Below are 17,844 nucleotides of genomic sequence, written 5' to 3' on the forward strand. Positions count from 1 at the left end.
AACAGCCTGAAAGTGTATGCATGTACCATAACATCTAGACTTAATATATTGTGGAGTATTCAATAACCATTATGTAGAAGGTAGATAAGAATTAAAAGGGTTTAATTTCCTAGAAAGAAAATGGAAAAATGGTCATTTTTAAAAAATAAAGTTTATTAGATCATAATGTTGTCTGAATTTACCAGCTTTGTCAAAAAATTCAACTCAAAGCTTCCAATGTAGTCTATAATTCCTCAATCGAAGCCAGCAACTTATGGACAGTTTCTGCATCTACAGTCGACCTTTCACTAGCCAGACAAACTTCCCTAAAAATTAAAAAAAAAAAAGAAGTTTTAGGTCACGTTTTCCACAGTGCATCATCCATCCTCTTACTGTTTTAATAAGGTCAGATGCATTACAAAATTATTTAGTTATAATTACCGAAATAATCGCAGTGAATGAGTCATCTTCTCAAATTCTCTTGCTTTTCTGTGTCCCTTTTGAATAACCTCCTCTGGAAGATTAGCAACCCTTGCTGCATTAAAGCCATAGCTTTTAGGACAAGCTCCCTTGATAAACTTATAAAGGAAGGTAATAGTCTCCTGGCTGGGATCTTCACATTCATTTTCTACCATGCATGCCTAAAAAAGGAGTATTTTATTAGTTACATTCATGTGCTAGTAATGGAAGTACCCAACCTGATTCTCTCAAAAACCTTAATTTCTGAATAAGCAGTTTGCACATACCATGTGTCCTAGGCGCACTGCAACATTTTGAGAATAATCTTCAACTAATGAATGATAGTGGGTAGAAAACAATGTACGACACTTTATATTCTCAGCAAGTTCTTTAACAACTGCATTTGCAATTGCTGTCCCATCAAATGTTGCAGTACCTCTTCCTGTGAAAGCAAAACATATTACATATATACCAAAAAGAATGTACCTCACAAAGGAATGCAAAACAAACAGGATACAAGAGTAACATCAATTTTACATCCAAAGTATTCCATAAACAGGCAGTGTTTAGAGCTCAACGGGTCCACTCAGTAGCCCTTGGAGTCATGGTACATTTCTAAGAGTACTGCTCAAGTACCACTGATTTTCAGAAACTTCCTATTCTCCTTAAAGACTCTCATTAACCAATAGTGTCATCCCTATAGCAACTAAATTTGAACAGGATTAGGAAATTTAATAAAGACCTTCCATATTATCTCATCTCCAACTAGGGGTGGTATATGGTGCAAAGGTGAGTGCATTCACATTCTTTAAAAATAATTCTTTGTACTAATGTTTTTTAAAGAGCCTTCAAATGGAAATTTTAATAGCTTACCTAATTCATCCACAAGCACCAGAGAATGTGCTGTTGCATGCGTAAGTATACTGGCAGTTTCACTCAATTCAACAAAAAATGTACTTTCACCTTTAAAAGAAAAAAATCACAAGTGTAGGTGATCATTAACAGAAAACTCATCTCTTAGGTTCATATCATTTGAATTTATCATGAGCTACTCAGTGGTATCTAAAGGATTTTAAGAAATCCGTGTTTTTGAATGCCTAAAAGCATTCTGCTTCACATACCACCACCCAAAACACACACACCATCAGACAATAAAGCATTAGGTGGGAAAAAAAACCTCACCTGACATTATTCTGTCTGAGGCACCAAGTCTAGTAAACACTCTATCAATTGGTGTGAGCCTACATACTTCAGCAGGTACATAACAACCCATCTGGGCCATGACAGCTAATAGACCAGCCTGTGAATGAAGGAGGAAAAGGTCTTTTATGACTGGTATTAAAGAAGACAGATAAACATACAGACAGATGTAGGTATGTAGAGAGATATCTCTGTATATCCAGAAGACAAAATAAGCCAAGTTAATAAGCATTAATTTTTCTTCAAAACCATTATGTAGGAGACGTCACTAAAAAAAAAAAAAAAAAAAATCTTCCCAATTCTAAGCAAGAAAAGTGAGGCTTAGAAGATGCCTAGGGCTTTATTGGCCTTAAAACCACAGACCTGTATACTAACCCAAGTACACTAGTGATTCTCAACTGTGGCTACAAAATAGAATCACTGGGGTGCTCTTTAAAATTACTGATGCATAAATAAAACCAATTCCAGGCCAAATGAATCAATATCAGAGGATGGACTCCCTTTCTGCCCCTTACATTTTGTTGAGGTATCTAGGTGATTTTGATTTAAAAATGAAAAGTGCTTATTTAGGCAGCACAGAAACTAAAATTGGAATACAGAGATTAGTATGGCTCCTATACAAGACTGACACACAAATTAATTCATGAAGCACTCGATTTAAAAAAAAAAGTTGCAAACCACCATACTACACTATACTGCTCTCTCAAGTTGGCAAATTTGGTCAAGAGAAGTACAATATAGTAAAGGAGAGTCAGCCCAATGTCTGTATGTCACATAATCTTTTTTTTTTTCCCTTCTACAACCCTTTAAAAATGTAAAAATCATGTTTAGTTCAATGGCTAGCTAATCTCTGGTATAAAGAGAGATATATAGTTCTTGTCTTCCCTAAAAAGCAGTTTCCAACTGTTAATAGAGATCATGAATTTTATTTGTTTTCTATCTGAATAAGTCTCCTGTGATTCTTTTGTAAAGAGTTCATACTAATGAGTCAGTATAACTGAAGGACAAATCTGCAACATTTGCAAAATTTTTATTCATCATGACTACATCTATTTTCAGAGGAAATGAATCAAGTCAAAAAGCTTTGACCTGAAACCTCCTTTGCCTTTTTAATATCTACTTCCCTTAACATGAGGTAGATATTTTATTGATAAGAAAAATACAATTCTCAATTTTGTATTGAGTTTCCCTTTGCTTCCTTTTAAATCAGTGACTGAATTCTATATAATTTATGTACTACTAAATATGTAACATATTCATACTTAAACTGTTACAAGTGACTTTGGGTAATAAAGCCTTAGTGGTCAGTTTACCTGTCTCATGAGTGTAGACTTGCCCCCCATATTTGGTCCAGTAACAAGCACACAATAAGCTCTGCCATTTTCCTCCTCCTCTTCCTCACAGCCTATTAGAATGTCATTAGGAATAAAGTCATCTCCAAAAAAGGTCTTTGAAATGCAGGGATGGCGTGATCCTTTAAGGTCTAAGAAGACAGGAGTGTCTTCTTTTGGCAAAAGAATTACTGGACGACACATAGGACCATCACCCCCTCGACTGTAGTTAGCCAGGCACAATAAGACATCTGTTAAAGAGAAAGTGAGGTTTAATCATTTTTGTGGTTTCTTGATAATAACAAAGACCCAACTTACCTAAAATGTTTTCCAAAACTACTTTTTCAGGAGATGGTGTGTTCTACTTGCTTTTTAAACACAGCAGTTTATTTTGCATTTTTCAAAAGACAGGCATTTCTAGTTAGTGACATTGTTATCACTAACTACACAGTTCAGTGCTTTCATTAACTGAAAATGAGTCGCCAGCACAAGTGTTATATGTATATATGTGGCTTCATCATAGAATTTATAATCTTGGGAGAAGCAGAACATTCTGACAGTAGGCACACTGATATAAAATAATCTTGAAGAAAATAAATTCAATTTTGAACATCTATGCTGAGGGAGGATTTTATATTACCCACCAAACTGTTTGAAGCTGTACTGGCTTAAGAAAAAAATGTGACATACTCATACTCAAAAAGATGCTACTCTATTCTGGACAGTTGTGTTCAAATCAAAATAGTTCTGTTACAAATTTGGGTAAACTGTGGTAGCTATATTTTTAAAACACAAAAAAACCTAAACACCAAAACAGTGAAGGCTTCAGTAAGTTGGCCATGAAATTTAAAGAAGAAAAATTATTTCTGAAGCTCAAAAGGTTACAAAATTACAAATACATAAAGTGACAATTTGGGCTAAAAGGAAGATTAAAGTTTCTTGAAAGATGCATGTAAAAAGATTCACTAGAATAAAAAATGCAAAGGTTATTAAATAATGGGCTAAAGAGATTAAAAACAGTATTCACCAAATACTAAAAACACAATTGGAAACTGTCATTAAAAGCACTTTTATCAATCTTTTGTTCAATTATTCAAGACTAAAGACCAGTGGGCTAATAATTAAGTTTCTAGTGAACAACCTAAATGACTATAAACCACCTAGTCATTTTGCCTAGTGAGAAGGCAAGTATATACTTGCCAAAATATATATATCTATTACTAGTGTGTATAGATATGCATCAATGGGGGCTTCTCCTCCAGTAGATTTAAATCTTAATGCACAACTAGGACACAGAGCATTTACTAACCAATGCTTTAGGAACAATTTGTTGAAGGTCTTACCCAACACTGTGATGCACTCTACGGCAGCCTGCCAGTCCTTGTAATTTTTATCAAAGTTATAGAATAGTCGCCGCATGCAGTCCTTCAATGATACGTCTCTCCGTTCTTCAGCATTTATCAGATTAGCCAACTTCTTCTCAATAGTTTTGGTCCAATATCGTTTACAGCCTTTTTTGGTAGATTTCAACTCATATTCTTCTGGCAAATTATGGGTGATGAAATTTTCTGGAATTTCCAACTGGTAACGATTCCTACCAATCCCCCAGTAGACAATGCTCCTACAGCCAATTCTACTGCGCTGTTTCTCCAAGTATTCCAGGAGGCTCTGTTCGTTTTCTCTTATGTCAGCAAGAGCTTGGTCATAATCAGAGTCAAATCCTGCTTTGGGAGTAATCAGTCCAGTCTTTCGAGCCTTCTCATGGTCAAAGGCTGTATCCCATCGGTTTAGTTCTATAGTCAAATCAGGAAAATGGCCTTCAGGATTTTTCGTCTGCATAGTAACGATCTGCTTAAGGATTTTAGACTTAAAGTCATCGACAACTTCTTCCATAATCTCTATAATTTTACATATTACTTTGAATCCTTCCAGAGCAGAAAGAAAATCAATAATCTTTTTTTTGCTGTATGTAGTTTCTTCATACATTATAGCCCTGCTATCTGGGTGGTTCTGGCTTTTCAGAGGAGACCCAACATTATGAATTTTACTCAGTAGCCTCTCAAGGTCTGGAAGCTTCTTTAAAAGGTCTACAACCTCAGAGATTTTGTCAGGCACAACCATCAGGTCTTCTATAGCATCTAGACGATCATTGATAGCATAAGGATTACACAATGGGGCACAAAGCCATTGCTTTAGGAGCCGCTTACCAAAAGGAGTATGGCAAGTATCAATCTTTTCTAGTAAGGTACCTTCGGTAGTACCATTTGTTCCATTCAAAAAAATCTCCAAGTTGTTTAATGTCACAGAATCTAGCACCATTCGTTGATTGACTTTAGCAAAGACAGCACCAGGTCTTATAGCACTGACCATGTCAGAATCCAAGGGAATATATTCTTCAAAATTAGCCATTGATAAAAGCTCCTGATCAATAAGGCATTTTTTGAGGTAGAAGACACAACCACCTAGCGCAGAGAGGGCCAATTCACTTTTCTCTCCTGGTGTCAATCCTAGAGAATCAGACTCTGAAGTCATACTTTTAAGCACTTGGGGTAACATCACCCCATTGCCCTCATTTAACTTTTCCGTAAAATATCCTTCTTCAAGGAGAGTTCTCAAAGTCTTCGCTGCATCCCAAAACTGGGAGCCTGGGATAAGACCTTCCTGAAGAGAAGAAGATAATGAACCCTTCAAAATCATCTTTGTTTCTGTTGAGAGATTTCCCTTCTCAAACAGCACTTGTACCGGAGGATAATGTGCCACTAGAGTCCTAAACCTTGAACAATGGCGATCATCTGAAAACTGACCTATGAAAAACTTTCCCAGTGAGGCATCAACAAAGCATACACCATATACACGAGTGTGGCCAGAAGTATCTTCCTCTTTTTCTTTGAGGCTAAGAAGATACTTACTGTAGTTCTCAGAGGGGTCACCTTCCAGCACACTGTATGTCTGTGTACCCTTGGTAATGACCCTACAAATCTCCCTCCTCACCACTTTATCATGTTTAGATATATGTGCCATCTTTCGGCATCGTGCCTCCATCATTTCTGGGGTCTCAGTCTGTTCCACTCGTGCTACTTTATAGCCCTTCTGGACCAGAGAATCCGAATATCGGCCAAAAGCAATTTCAGGGAAACCAGAATGGGCCCAGTTGCCTTTCATGAATACAAGCCCTAGTTCGTTGACCCCAACAAGAGCATCCATGTGGTACAGCTCATAAAACTTCCCCACCTTATAAAATATGACAAGATCAAAGTTCTGAGACTTAATCTGCCACCACTTCCTCATCCCAGGAGTACAGGAATTAAGGAAATCCTCAGGCACATACAGTGTAGATGCATCAAAATCAGGATGATCGGGTCGCCTCCTATGCATATCTCTTCTTTTTCCGTCCTTAAGCCATTCTAAAGTTTCATGATACCAGACAGTGGGGCGACTACTATCATCACATCCTCCACTAACGTGGGCCTGGGATTCAGAATTCTGAGGGGCAGAGAAAGCACTCAAAGTACTCTTGGTTTCTGATGAAATGCCACTTGATCGTTTGGTGGCTGGGGGCATTTCTTTCCTTGAACTTTTCTTTTTGAGAGAGCCATTTCCAGTCACCATTCTCTTCCTCTTTGGAGCAACTTTGACAGAGCTCTGCAGGCCTTCACTGTCACTGTCCCCCATTCCACTGCTTATTTCATCACTGCTTCCTTCCTCCTTAGCATCTGGCTTAAATTCCACATCAGAGCCACCAATGTCACTCTCAGAGTCTGATATGACTCTCCGTTTTTTAATCTGGCGGCTACTTCGCCTAGATCCTTGCACTTTAGGCCGCACTTCATCTTCACTCTCAATTTCATTATCTTCTTCACTCTTATCTGATGCATAAGTTGCACCTACCTAGCAGGCAAAGAAAGAGTATTTAAAAACAAAGCAAAATTTGGAAAATTAAGTATTGCTATGGAACATGTCAGTATGCTGCGACTTCACATTCCAAGAGAAAAACCCACATTCAAAAATGAGAAACTATTGTACACCTGAAACTTGACTTCGTTAACCAATGTCACAATAAAAATAAATTTAAAAGTAAAATTTAATTTTTAAAAAATGAGAAACTATTTTCTTTCTCAAGGAATAACAATTTCCAGTTTCACCTAACATTAAAAGTATCACACTATAAGATCAAGTGATTCTGTCATGAGAGTTCTATACAGTGGTGATGAAGCCATTAACATGACTATACATCACAAATACCCATAGGTGATATATTCATTAAGTCACAGCTGTTAACTTTCTTCCAGGGTTACCTCTCTTCTTACAGATGGACATACGATGTTTACCATTTTATATATTCTTTAGTATTAAGAAAGCAGTAAGTAATCTGTTCCGATTCTAGTCACTTGTCATGGCTCTCTCTCACATGTATGAAGCTAAATGATTTCTGTAGTTAACATCCAGTTCTAAACCTAATTAAGTATTATGACCCCTGGTCTCAACCTCAAAATTAAAAACTTTTTTTCTTTCATTTCTCTTAAAATGCCCATTATATTAACTTGCTTTTTCCCTTATCTATGACAACAGCATAAAACAAAATCAAGCTTATAGATGAATACCTTTTAAGCACATACTTCAATTTACTAAATTGAAGTATGTTTATTACAAATGTTTATTAGATGTTTATTTCAAATGAACAAATTATTTGTTCATTTCCTTAACTATTTAATTCATACAAATAGTAACCATTAACATTTAAAACCAAGGTTGGACTTCAAGGATACTCAACCTCTATTCTTATCAATCCAAAACACAAAAAGTATTAGAGCATAAAACTGGACAATTTCCAGGGTCTGACCACACCTCATATAGTAGCTCATATATCACACACCACAACCAAGTGTATCACTTATGTCCTTACCGTCCCTAGCTCTCTACTACTTGTTACCTCTTATAGCGTGTCTTCCAGCAGCCTTGAGAATTTACATACGTGTGTGTGTGTGTGTGTGTGCATGTGTGCACTAAGGTATATAAATAGCTAAAACGAGAATATCACTTTAATATACCCCCCCTTCCCATCACTTTGCTAACAGAAATATCTTGACTGTTTGCAATGTCCCACCTCCATTTCTTCCTCCTCTGGTTCTGAGGGTTCATCACAGACTGCCAATTCAAGCCTCTTAATCTTGTCTTTATTCAAGGCTTCATCTGCACGTTGCATTGCTCTGAGTATTTCAGGCTTTGCACTGTAAAAATGACCTCCTTTCTGGGCTTCCTTTGATTTTGAACCTAAAAATACATATTTATACATAAGAACTGTTGGCTGGGTAGTTGGTTCAATCTACAACTCTAGCCTTAATGAACAAAAAATCATGACAATCAAGTATAATTTTTTAATGTCCTATTATTTTTAATTGATATAGATAGATCAATAAAGCCCACAAGGAGTCTTCAGGGTAAAACTATAAGTGAAACTGAAATTACCTATCTTACCTCCTTGAAGCTGAATCACCCAAGACCACTTAGTCTCTCTTCAAATAACCTAGGACTGTAGCCCTAAACAAACAGGTAAGGTACACCTTTTCAGGTGAGACATGAGATGTCAAGGGGTTTTTGAGACCCTTTTTAAAAAATACTACTTTGGGAAGGCAAAGACTACATTGTCAGTTAAATGAAGCTATGATATTAAAAATAAGTTTGTCCCCAAGGCAGTTAGATGGGATATATTAAAAAATAATAACTCTATAATGTAAGAGACCCAGACCCTAACATTTCTGGAGGATAATCGAGTTCAGACTTTGAATGTGTTTTTTCTCCCAAAATGGTTGCTCTGCTTTAAAGTAAAATTCTTCCTTTCATTTTTAAAAGCTAGTATTAAATGACACTTCCATCCACTGAGCAAAAGGTTAGATGCAGAAGATCACTAGTCTAATGATACAAAATTGTTTTGTTCTTTTCTAGGAGTTATAACTAGGAATGTCTCTATTGTCGTCTTCTGCCCAAATATAACCATAACTGGGAGGGGAAAAAAACCTGAATCTGTCTGAATTTAACAGATCCAGACTGCATTATTTCCTTCTTTCTATATACCAAAACTAATAAGACATCCTAAATTTCCATGGAATTAGCAACTTTTATGGGCTACCTAAATTAAAGCTACAATTGCCCATTTCTCTAAAGAATTGCACCAATCAAAATCATTTGGAGAGTGGCTCTGAACTTTTCCCAAAGTGCCTGTTGCAGCTGTACTCACCTCCCACACCACTTATCTAGTGACATTTCCAAAACCCCTGGTGCAAACTCTGCAATTCTAAAGACCCGTCCCCCAAAGTCCTATTTTTTTTTTCATCCATGCCTCTCTGCTGATTTATTCACATGTATTGCAACAATTTGGTAATTTAAAGGGGAAAGAGAAGTATGCACAAGGGTGACTAGAAAATAATAAGAACATAAATGTAAATTTTTTCTTTACCTCTTTTTAAAATGATTTTGACAAAGCTTTGTTTAGAATCTCAAAATTTTTCCTGGAAAAAAGATCTCATTCATCATCTGGTCCAAATCACTCATTTTATATGAGTAAACAGTATCAGAAATAAGTTACTTTGGTTGGCCAAGATTATACAGCAAATTAGTGGAACAGACAACGAAATTTCCTGTTTACCTTTCTATCTTGCATGTCAGATTTCCATGTAGAATTAACTTTCCTCAGTGTGCCCTCCTCACCCTGAACAACACTATGACCAAAAGGCATTCTTAGAGATTTCTGAGAAACAGACCCATGTTCTGATTTTAAAACACTGAGTTCAGCAATGTCCTAGCCTGGAAAGTCTGAGGATAATGGATAAGGACTTTTTCATGCTTGAGTGTATAGACAATATATTCTGTATTCACACTGTGCATCCACTGTATATAATTCAAGAGACTGATGTGGTACACCTAACCGAAGTGAAGCTACACACATTGCTGTAGTCTGCTGGTTATAAAGTGATAAATAAGGCTGGGCCTGAGAATAGAAAGGTAAGGTTCCAAAAGTCTGATGTGAAACTATGGTGCTCATAGGTGAGGATTTAAGGCCAGGTAAGCATACACCTCCATCTGTCCTAAAGAATGTCACTGATCTACACGCAATGTATTCTGACTGCACTGCCTTTAAGATGGGCACATTGTTTAATTTACCCTTTTTGTGTATGAAGTTGATATTTTGGTCGAAATCACTTTGGTCGAGATCCAATTATGAAATCATATTTCCTTCAAGGGCTGAGTCATTTCAAAGGACACAAAAATTCCAATTCACACAACAAACTGGCTAAAGACCAGATGCATCTTATCCTTTTCCTATGCTAGAAGCCTGCAATTTATTGAATACACTTAATTTTATAAGGGAACCTGACACTTGTGCTCATGTGCACACATGCACACACAACACACACACTCTGTGAAGTGATTCTCTTACCTGTATATGGCTTTAAGAGCCTTCTGCTAACCCAGCCCCTTGTTGGGCTGTCATCAAAAAACTGTACATGAACTCGGGCACACTTCCCTTTCTCACGGATGAATGTTCCATCAAAAGGGTGGTTGTAAACCAGGCAAGGCCACCAGGGGTAACCCTCCATCTTGGCCCAAACCAAATCACCTGGTGAGAAGTCACAAGAACTGTTGCCAAAAGGAAATACATAACTTGGTTAATATTTCGTTAAGTTGCATTAAAGGTAATTACCTAAGAATAAACAATTCCGAGGAAGGTATTGTTAAGACTCCTCTGAAGTTGTCTAGCATTAATATTCATGTACAGAAATTCTAGAGTTAATGATTTTTTAAATCAGATTTTCAAGTTATTTTAAAAATATAAGCAAATATGACAATAATATTAAGACAAATGCATATAATGGATTCTAGTACTAAGGTGACAAACTATTTCTTAGAATCAAAGTTTTAAAACTATGGCAGAATTCTGGTAGAATACTGACTGCAGGAAAAAGATATAGACTCATTATACATGCTCGAAATTATAATAAATCACACTTACACTACAATATGGTATATATCAGGCAGTGGGTCTGACCCACAGTATTAATATCAAACATACCAACTACGTTTGCTAATTATAGTAAATATTAGCTCATAAGACTTTGCTTGGAATCTCCAGTTAAGCTCCTATGTATTCCAAATACTCCGAAAGCTACCTAGCACACTACCACCCTGCTCTTAAAAATCTAGTTTCATGGCAAAACTCAAGTCAACAGGTAAGTGCCTAATGTGCCCCAAACAGTGAGTACATATGCCTACAGAATCAAAAACAGACCCAATCTTCACAAAAACTGATTTAGCCCTGAAGGTTTCCTGAAAAGGGGAGAGCAGGAACAAGGAGGAGGAGGAGGAATGGGAAGTGGGAAAGGGGAAGCGGAGGGGTAGGAGAATCTAGCTAACGGACTATAAGAAGAGTCCCTCAGTGATGGAGGATAAACCTTGTTCAAGTAGTATAAACCAAGCCTGCTTAAAGATATTCACTGAATAACTACTAAAGTAAAATAAGTACATTACGAGTATTTTAGACATTTCAGAATAGTGATCATAGTCAACTGAGGCCACCTTATTCAGACCTAATCATGAAATTAAAGTATTCCTTTCTTCAAAATGTGAGCCTAGAAACCCCTAGGCTAGACAATTATAAGAGAAACAAGAACTGGAGCATGACTTCAGCTGGTCCTTGTCTCCAGGGCCTTTACAATACATAGTCTTCTTGTAATTTATAAAAATCTTTAGCGACCTGTTTAAGTTTATAAATATTGCCATCAAGCTCACTACATAGGTCATCTTCAAACAGGAAGCTGTCTGCAAAATTCAAACATTACCATAAGTGCTTTTTCTTTACTAATATATCCATTAATTAACAGAAAACAAAGACTGTTATCACTGTGAGGAATGGTTTGTTTACAATAAGTCTCCCTATTGTCAACTAGGCTTTCCCTTAACTCAGCTTGGTAGCCACTTAACCACAAAGCCCATCACACTGGTATCAGAAAACCACAAGCTTTCTAAGTACCTAACTACCTGAGAGTACCCTAAAGCTGCTGCTGGAGGAGGAAAGTAACTTTTGTCTATATAAAGACACTACGTGTTCTGAGCCTGAACTTACAGAACGCTAGCCAAACAGCAAATACGTGTTTTGTTAAGGAAGCATATTTCTGGCTAGTCTTGAGACATAAGGCTTCAAACTATGTGTTGGCCAAGACAGATTTTTTTGAAGGGGGACCAGCAGGATACCCATCTGTCAAGCCTGGCCACCATTCTTTAAGGCAGTTATATCCCTGAAGAGGTGGAGACTCAGCTAAGGTTTTGGTGTATACATAGCAAGCCTTAATGCCATCACTGGCCAGTTCCTCCCCTTATTAAATATCTCTACATGAGCCCTGAGGCTAACCAGTATATAGTTTACAAAGTGTTCTTGGTTTGTAAAACTGAAAATGACTAAACAGGATACCAGATATTTCATTACATACATGTCTGTAAATGTTATAAATGCTCAAGAATAGAGTTAGTGTATCAAAGACTTTGATAAGAATGTACATCTTGGTGGTATATCTGAAGTTCAATGAAGCAAGATGTCTCAAATCCAATGAAATTCTATTTTGCCTGGTATGAGGCAGCAAAGCACTTGCAGGAATCTCAGTTCTACTAGGGGATCCCAGAGAAGCTAAAATACTACATCGAAATTCTTGGGCAAAAAAATGTGAGATGGTCACATCTGCCTCCTTAAGTTCCTCTCTATTCTCGATTAATAAGAGTAAAGTTTCTGAGACCCAAATGACACATGGAAAAATATTTCTTATATGAGCTTTATATCTACAACTGCACTATGTTAAGAAAATAGTACTGTTTTAACATGAATAAGTTAATTATTCTAGTTTTATCCCAAAGGAAAAAATTTGAGCTTTCTAAGACTACTGTTACCTTAAAATTCTGTCATTGCTACTAACAGTGTAAATTGTAAAACAAATTGTAAAATGGTATTCAAAGTTCTCAAAAATTAGGAAATATTCCTTCCCAAGCAACCTAAAACTTTAATGTCTTTAAATTTCTTTGAAAGACAAATGTGCATCCTCACTAGAGCAAAAAAATATGTAAAAAGCTAATGGTAGTTGTTATCAGTTTTGAAATAAATTTCTTACCTGTAAAGCTAAAATGTTATTATAAACTGATTTAAACAAAAAATTTTCAACATCACCTTACCCTAAATATAACCTTATAGACTCTTACACATAACTAACCTCTGCTCTTAAGACTTGGCAGTCCACTATAAAATGCTAAGACTGAAAAATTTAGTTTTATAAAATCAGACATATACAACTGTAGTATACTTAAAACTTTTTCTTTTGTCATATATTAACTTTACTGTATTTTAATATCTGGCTATGTTTTCTGCCGATCTTAACATCTTTCTCTTTTCATATAACAAAGACTGTATTGATATTCACAAGGGCCATCTCGCCCTATGCAGTGTAAATCCAATTTGAAAATATCGGGACCAAAAACATCGCCTTTCATATAAGTATTATATTACAATGTAATACACATTGGCTCTTCCTAAAGCCCAAGCTGAAATGCCAAAATATTAGAATTATCTTATGATATACTTCCTTATCCAATTATGATTTTACAAGTGTTTTTAAAACTTTAATATATCTTAAATATTTGATATTATTGGGATTTTAGTTGAAAAAATCTGACAGTTGAGAAATATCTAATGTAAAAGACTTCATACAACCAAAAAATAAGAAATGACATAGTAAAGCTAAATATACATTGGATGTATCATTAAAATTTTATTTTAAAAATCACATAATTTTTGCTTGCTCTTTAGTCCATAACCTTGGTGTCCATTACTGGTTGTACCCAAATTTATAATCACTAGTTTTGGCTATCTACTTAAAAAAAAATAGATACCAAAAGCACTGCTAGAATTTGCTTCTAAACAATAAACTGGGTTTGTCTAACAAAAACTTGTGTATATAAACACTGAGTCATCACATATGTGAAAACACAGGGCATGGGTATGTCCTGCTACTTTTCTCATGACCATTTACTTCAAACTGATAGCAACGCCTTCCTCTCATCTTCCATAATCTAAATCATCACCAATGCCTACCTGCCTACTACACCACTTAGACCGCTCTCAACTCTTTTAAATCCTATTCCCAACACCATTATCCTTTCTTCATTATCAAAACAGCCTCCTAACTGATCTTCCCACCAAATACTACACTTCAGCCAGATGACAGTTCTAAAATATCATCCTCCTCTATGGATTTCTTTAAAAAAAAAAAAAAGCCTACAGAAGCATCAGCTATAAAGAAAAAGATTGACAAACTCGACATTACAATCAGTAACTTCTGTTCAAAAGATGTCATAAATTGAACGGAAGAACAACCCAAGGTGGAAAGAGACTTCCACATCATACTTGACTTAACAAAGAACTAAAAAAAATAAGGCAAAACACTTAACACTTGAGCACAAGAGGAAATCTAAACATTAAAAGATGCTCAACTTCTAAAAAATAAATTAAAAAAATAAATTGGGGGTGGGGAGATGATAAACATCTTTTAAAGCTTTTAAATGACCCTCAAAGTCCAAAAGTCTCTGTGGCCCGTCGGCCTGTTCACGAATGGACCCCTACATACCATCTCCGAGGCTTCCACTTCCTTTCTTCTTTCTAGACACGATTTGCAGGACCTTCCCCTTCCTGAATCAACTTTCTAACACCCCATTTCACCCTCTGCATAGCCTGGCTAACTCTTATATGTCCCCCTAGGTCTCAGCGTAGAGAGCTGAAAGGCTATTCTGACCTATATATACCCTCCTCTCTTCCCCCAAGCACACAAAACTCATACTCTGCTTTTGCTTTAGAACTGCCTTTTTGTTTTTCCTATTCACTCTTCTATCCAGGATCCGCAACACCTAACACTGTGTGTGCCTGGCAGAGTAGATACATGAACAATTGTTGAATGAGGGTGAACTCTATATAATGGAGTTTCTTTAAAAGCCTAGTATCAAATGCCCATCTTTATTGAATACTCTAGAAATAGTCCCCATAGGAGGAGGTCAAGTGTAAACAATGTTATGCTTTTACAGGTCTCCTGAATTCAGACCTCAAAAAACAAATAGCATATACTTGCTATTCAATACTTAAAGCTAAACCATACAATAAAATGTGTCTGTTTAGCATGGATGCAGGAAGTCAACTCATTTTCAAATAAACATTATAATGGATCATGCATCTCATCATGAAAAATAGTTATAGAGGATGCATATGTAGGCTGATACCTCCCAGTAATAACATTAACAAGAGAAAAGAAGCTAACGTCTATTAACATGCATAGCTCCTGCATAACAGGAAAACAGTAACTCTCAGATAGCCCAAGTCACCACCTTAAATACCACCTGTAGCTGAGACAAAAGAAAGATAGAGGGGCAGTAATGGGAGCTTATCAGGAAAAGAAAAGTTAACTGGGGTAAGGCTGTTATGCAAATTGTAGTGCCTTCTCCATTTATAAGTTTCTCTGGTAACTCAGTATGGTACAGAAAGGAAGACACCCTTACAAATGGAGATTTTCTTTATAAATATAAATTTCCTATACAGAAGAGTAGCTTTTTTTCAGTTTCTCCTTTGCTATTTCTCAAAAACAATTAGCTCAAAATGATCTATATGCCACAGGCATAATCTAGGGAGTTATACCATGCTACTCTTCACACAGCTAAACTGTCTGAAAGGGTTGCTTAAATTAAGGTAACACTGAAATTACACTTAGACTTTGAAAAATCTGTATGACAACTAAACCTCGGGACATTTCGAATGAACTACTCAGAACCACTACAACTCTTTAATCTCAAATGAATTCTTTATATTTTCTGAACCTCTATTTCTTCATCCTTTCAATCGGCTACCATTACACTTTGTGCCTATTACAACACCTGGGATAAAGTAAATGCCGGCTCTTCAAAATGTCGCCCCATACTCTGACAAAAGGATAACCAAGCCCTGGAATAGCACTAAACTGCCCAGAAAACGAGGAGGACACTTCCAGGTAGGTTTCCCCATAATCGCGTTCGTACATCCCAACCCAGCGCCAGATCTAAGCCTTAGAGGCTCAACTCCGAAAAAAATCAAGGTGCCCCATCCTCCCGTGGAACCGTCCACAAAAGATGTACTATTTCACAAATTAGTACAAATTTTCAACTCCATACAATACGTCCATGTGTCGAAATTAATACACCTCAATTTTTCACTTGTTTCGGAGCATATGTTGTCTACCTACAGGATGATCCAGACAGATCCCAGCACTTTCTGCCCCCCCGCCCCCGCCCCTGGAATCTACACTAGGACCAATCAGGCCCCTTGGTTTTGAGGTATGACACACCCCCGGCGCTATTAGATTGCGATCCATTCCCCAACTTAGAACTCTTGCACAGCCCATAAATCCAGGTCGAAGGCCGATCGCCCTGCCCCCATAGCATTTTAGCGTCGTTGGCTTACATCCAAACATCAAGTGAGTTCCCTGAATGTCTCCTGGAGCCCTAATTCACTAGCCCAGATTTGAAATAGGAACCTTCTCGTACCCCACTCTGTCCAGGCTGCCGGCGTTCATTCTCCCCGCAGGCGTACCTTTTTCCCGCCACCCCTCCCCCGCCCAGATCAGGCACAAAAAAAAGCAAAGCTCCTTTCTCTTCCCACCCCACCCCCAGTGCTCCCATCTCCCCATTCTCCTCCCCACCCGGAGCAGCTTGCACTCCCTCCCTCTCCTCCACCCAACCCGGCGGAACACATCTCTTCCTCCAAACTCTGCGAGTCTCCCCTCCCTCCTTTCTTCTGCAGCCTGTTTCCTATCTTGTTTACAATCTACACCGCCCCCCAACTCTACAAAAACGGCTCCGGCATTCTTTCAAGCCGAGTGTGCAGCCCCACCTCCTCCGAGCCTAGGGCCTGACCGCACACTTCCCCCCACTCCAAGTCCCCGAGGCGAGCCTCCCTTCCCCGGCTTCCATGCGTCCCGCCACCGTGCCCCCACCCTCGACCCCCTACACCCCGCTACCTGGAGGGAACCGAAGGCGCTGCCGACCTCCGCAGCCCTCCGTTGAGGTTCCTCGCCTCGGGAGGCGACGCGGAGCTCTCCAAGGGACCGGGCCCAGGCCCGGCCTCGCTCCAGGCTGCATCCCCGCCGGGGGAAGGGGAGGCCCCAGTGGCAGCAGTGGCGCCGCCTTCACCTGAGGCCCTGACCGGGGCCTTGTTGGCTTTATTCAGCGCTGGAGACTTGGGGAAGAAGCTATACAGCGTGCTCTGTCGCGACATAGCGACAGTCGGCAAGGCCCAACCGTTCTATCAGGCGGAGCGACAAGAGATACAGCATCTACCGCGCGGCGCCTGCTGGCGGGAAATCAGGGGGGAGGTGCGCTGCGCCCAAAAAAACACTGGCCCCAGCCGCCAATCCGCAGGCGCCTCGGCGTGCGCAGGCGGCGTCTCGTCGGCGCGCGTCCGGCCCCGCCCCCTCGGAGCGCCAGGAGACGTGGGGAGGAGGGGGGAAGGGTGCAGCTGTCCGCACTGCCACCAGTCCGAGCCACCGAGGTGGGAACCGCTGTGGGCCTGGCTCGCTGGTGCGGGAGGCTGTTCAGGACCGGAACATCTCGGCCGGAAGCCGGGCTCAGCTGTGGAGCTACGGGCCTCGAAAAGCCGTCCCTCTCTGGAAGGGAAGCGGGCGGTCGTGGGGGCTGTGAGCACGCACCGCGTGGGCATGAGTGGCCGAGGTGCTAGGGGCCAACTGAAGGGTCGCAGAAAGAGGTGCCTTCCAGCTCCTGCTTGAAAAATCCTGCGGTAACGCGGCTTCCGTCAAGTTACCGGAAA

General features: G+C 38.8%; 1 protein-coding gene across 1 annotated transcript; it reads right to left on the reverse strand.

The window, feature by feature from the left end:
* Positions 1 to 132: 132 nt before the first annotated feature.
* Positions 133 to 17,396, reverse strand: MSH6 (mutS homolog 6). Its single transcript, XM_006909611.3, has 10 exons — positions 17,039 to 17,396; positions 10,405 to 10,604; positions 8,074 to 8,240; positions 4,313 to 6,857; positions 2,952 to 3,220; positions 1,621 to 1,738; positions 1,312 to 1,401; positions 726 to 880; positions 421 to 620; positions 133 to 305 (listed from the first exon to the last, which is right to left on the reverse strand). The coding sequence occupies exons 1-10, from the start codon at positions 17,293 to 17,295 to the stop codon at positions 224 to 226; spliced, it is 4,083 nt and encodes a 1,360-aa protein (XP_006909673.1). The 5' UTR covers positions 17,296 to 17,396; the 3' UTR covers positions 133 to 223.
* Between the last annotated feature and the right edge of the window lie 448 nt (positions 17,397 to 17,844).

Source organism: Pteropus alecto, unplaced genomic scaffold (genome assembly GCF_000325575.1).
Source record: "Pteropus alecto unplaced genomic scaffold, ASM32557v1 scaffold131, whole genome shotgun sequence".
NCBI classification, from domain to species: domain Eukaryota; kingdom Metazoa; phylum Chordata; class Mammalia; order Chiroptera; family Pteropodidae; genus Pteropus; species Pteropus alecto.

Coding starts and splice junctions, on each gene's coding strand:
- MSH6 (XM_006909611.3), bottom strand. CDS start 17,295: ATGTCGCGACAGAGCACGCTGTATAGCTTCTTCCCCAAGTCTCCAGCG. Junction 8,241..10,404: donor GCTCTTAAAGCCATATACAG/GTAAGAGAATCA, acceptor ATGTATTTTTAG/GTTCAAAATCAAAGGAAGCC. Junction 1,402..1,620: donor CTCAGACAGAATAATGTCAG/GTGAGGTTTTTT, acceptor TTTCTTTTAAAG/GTGAAAGTACATTTTTTGTT.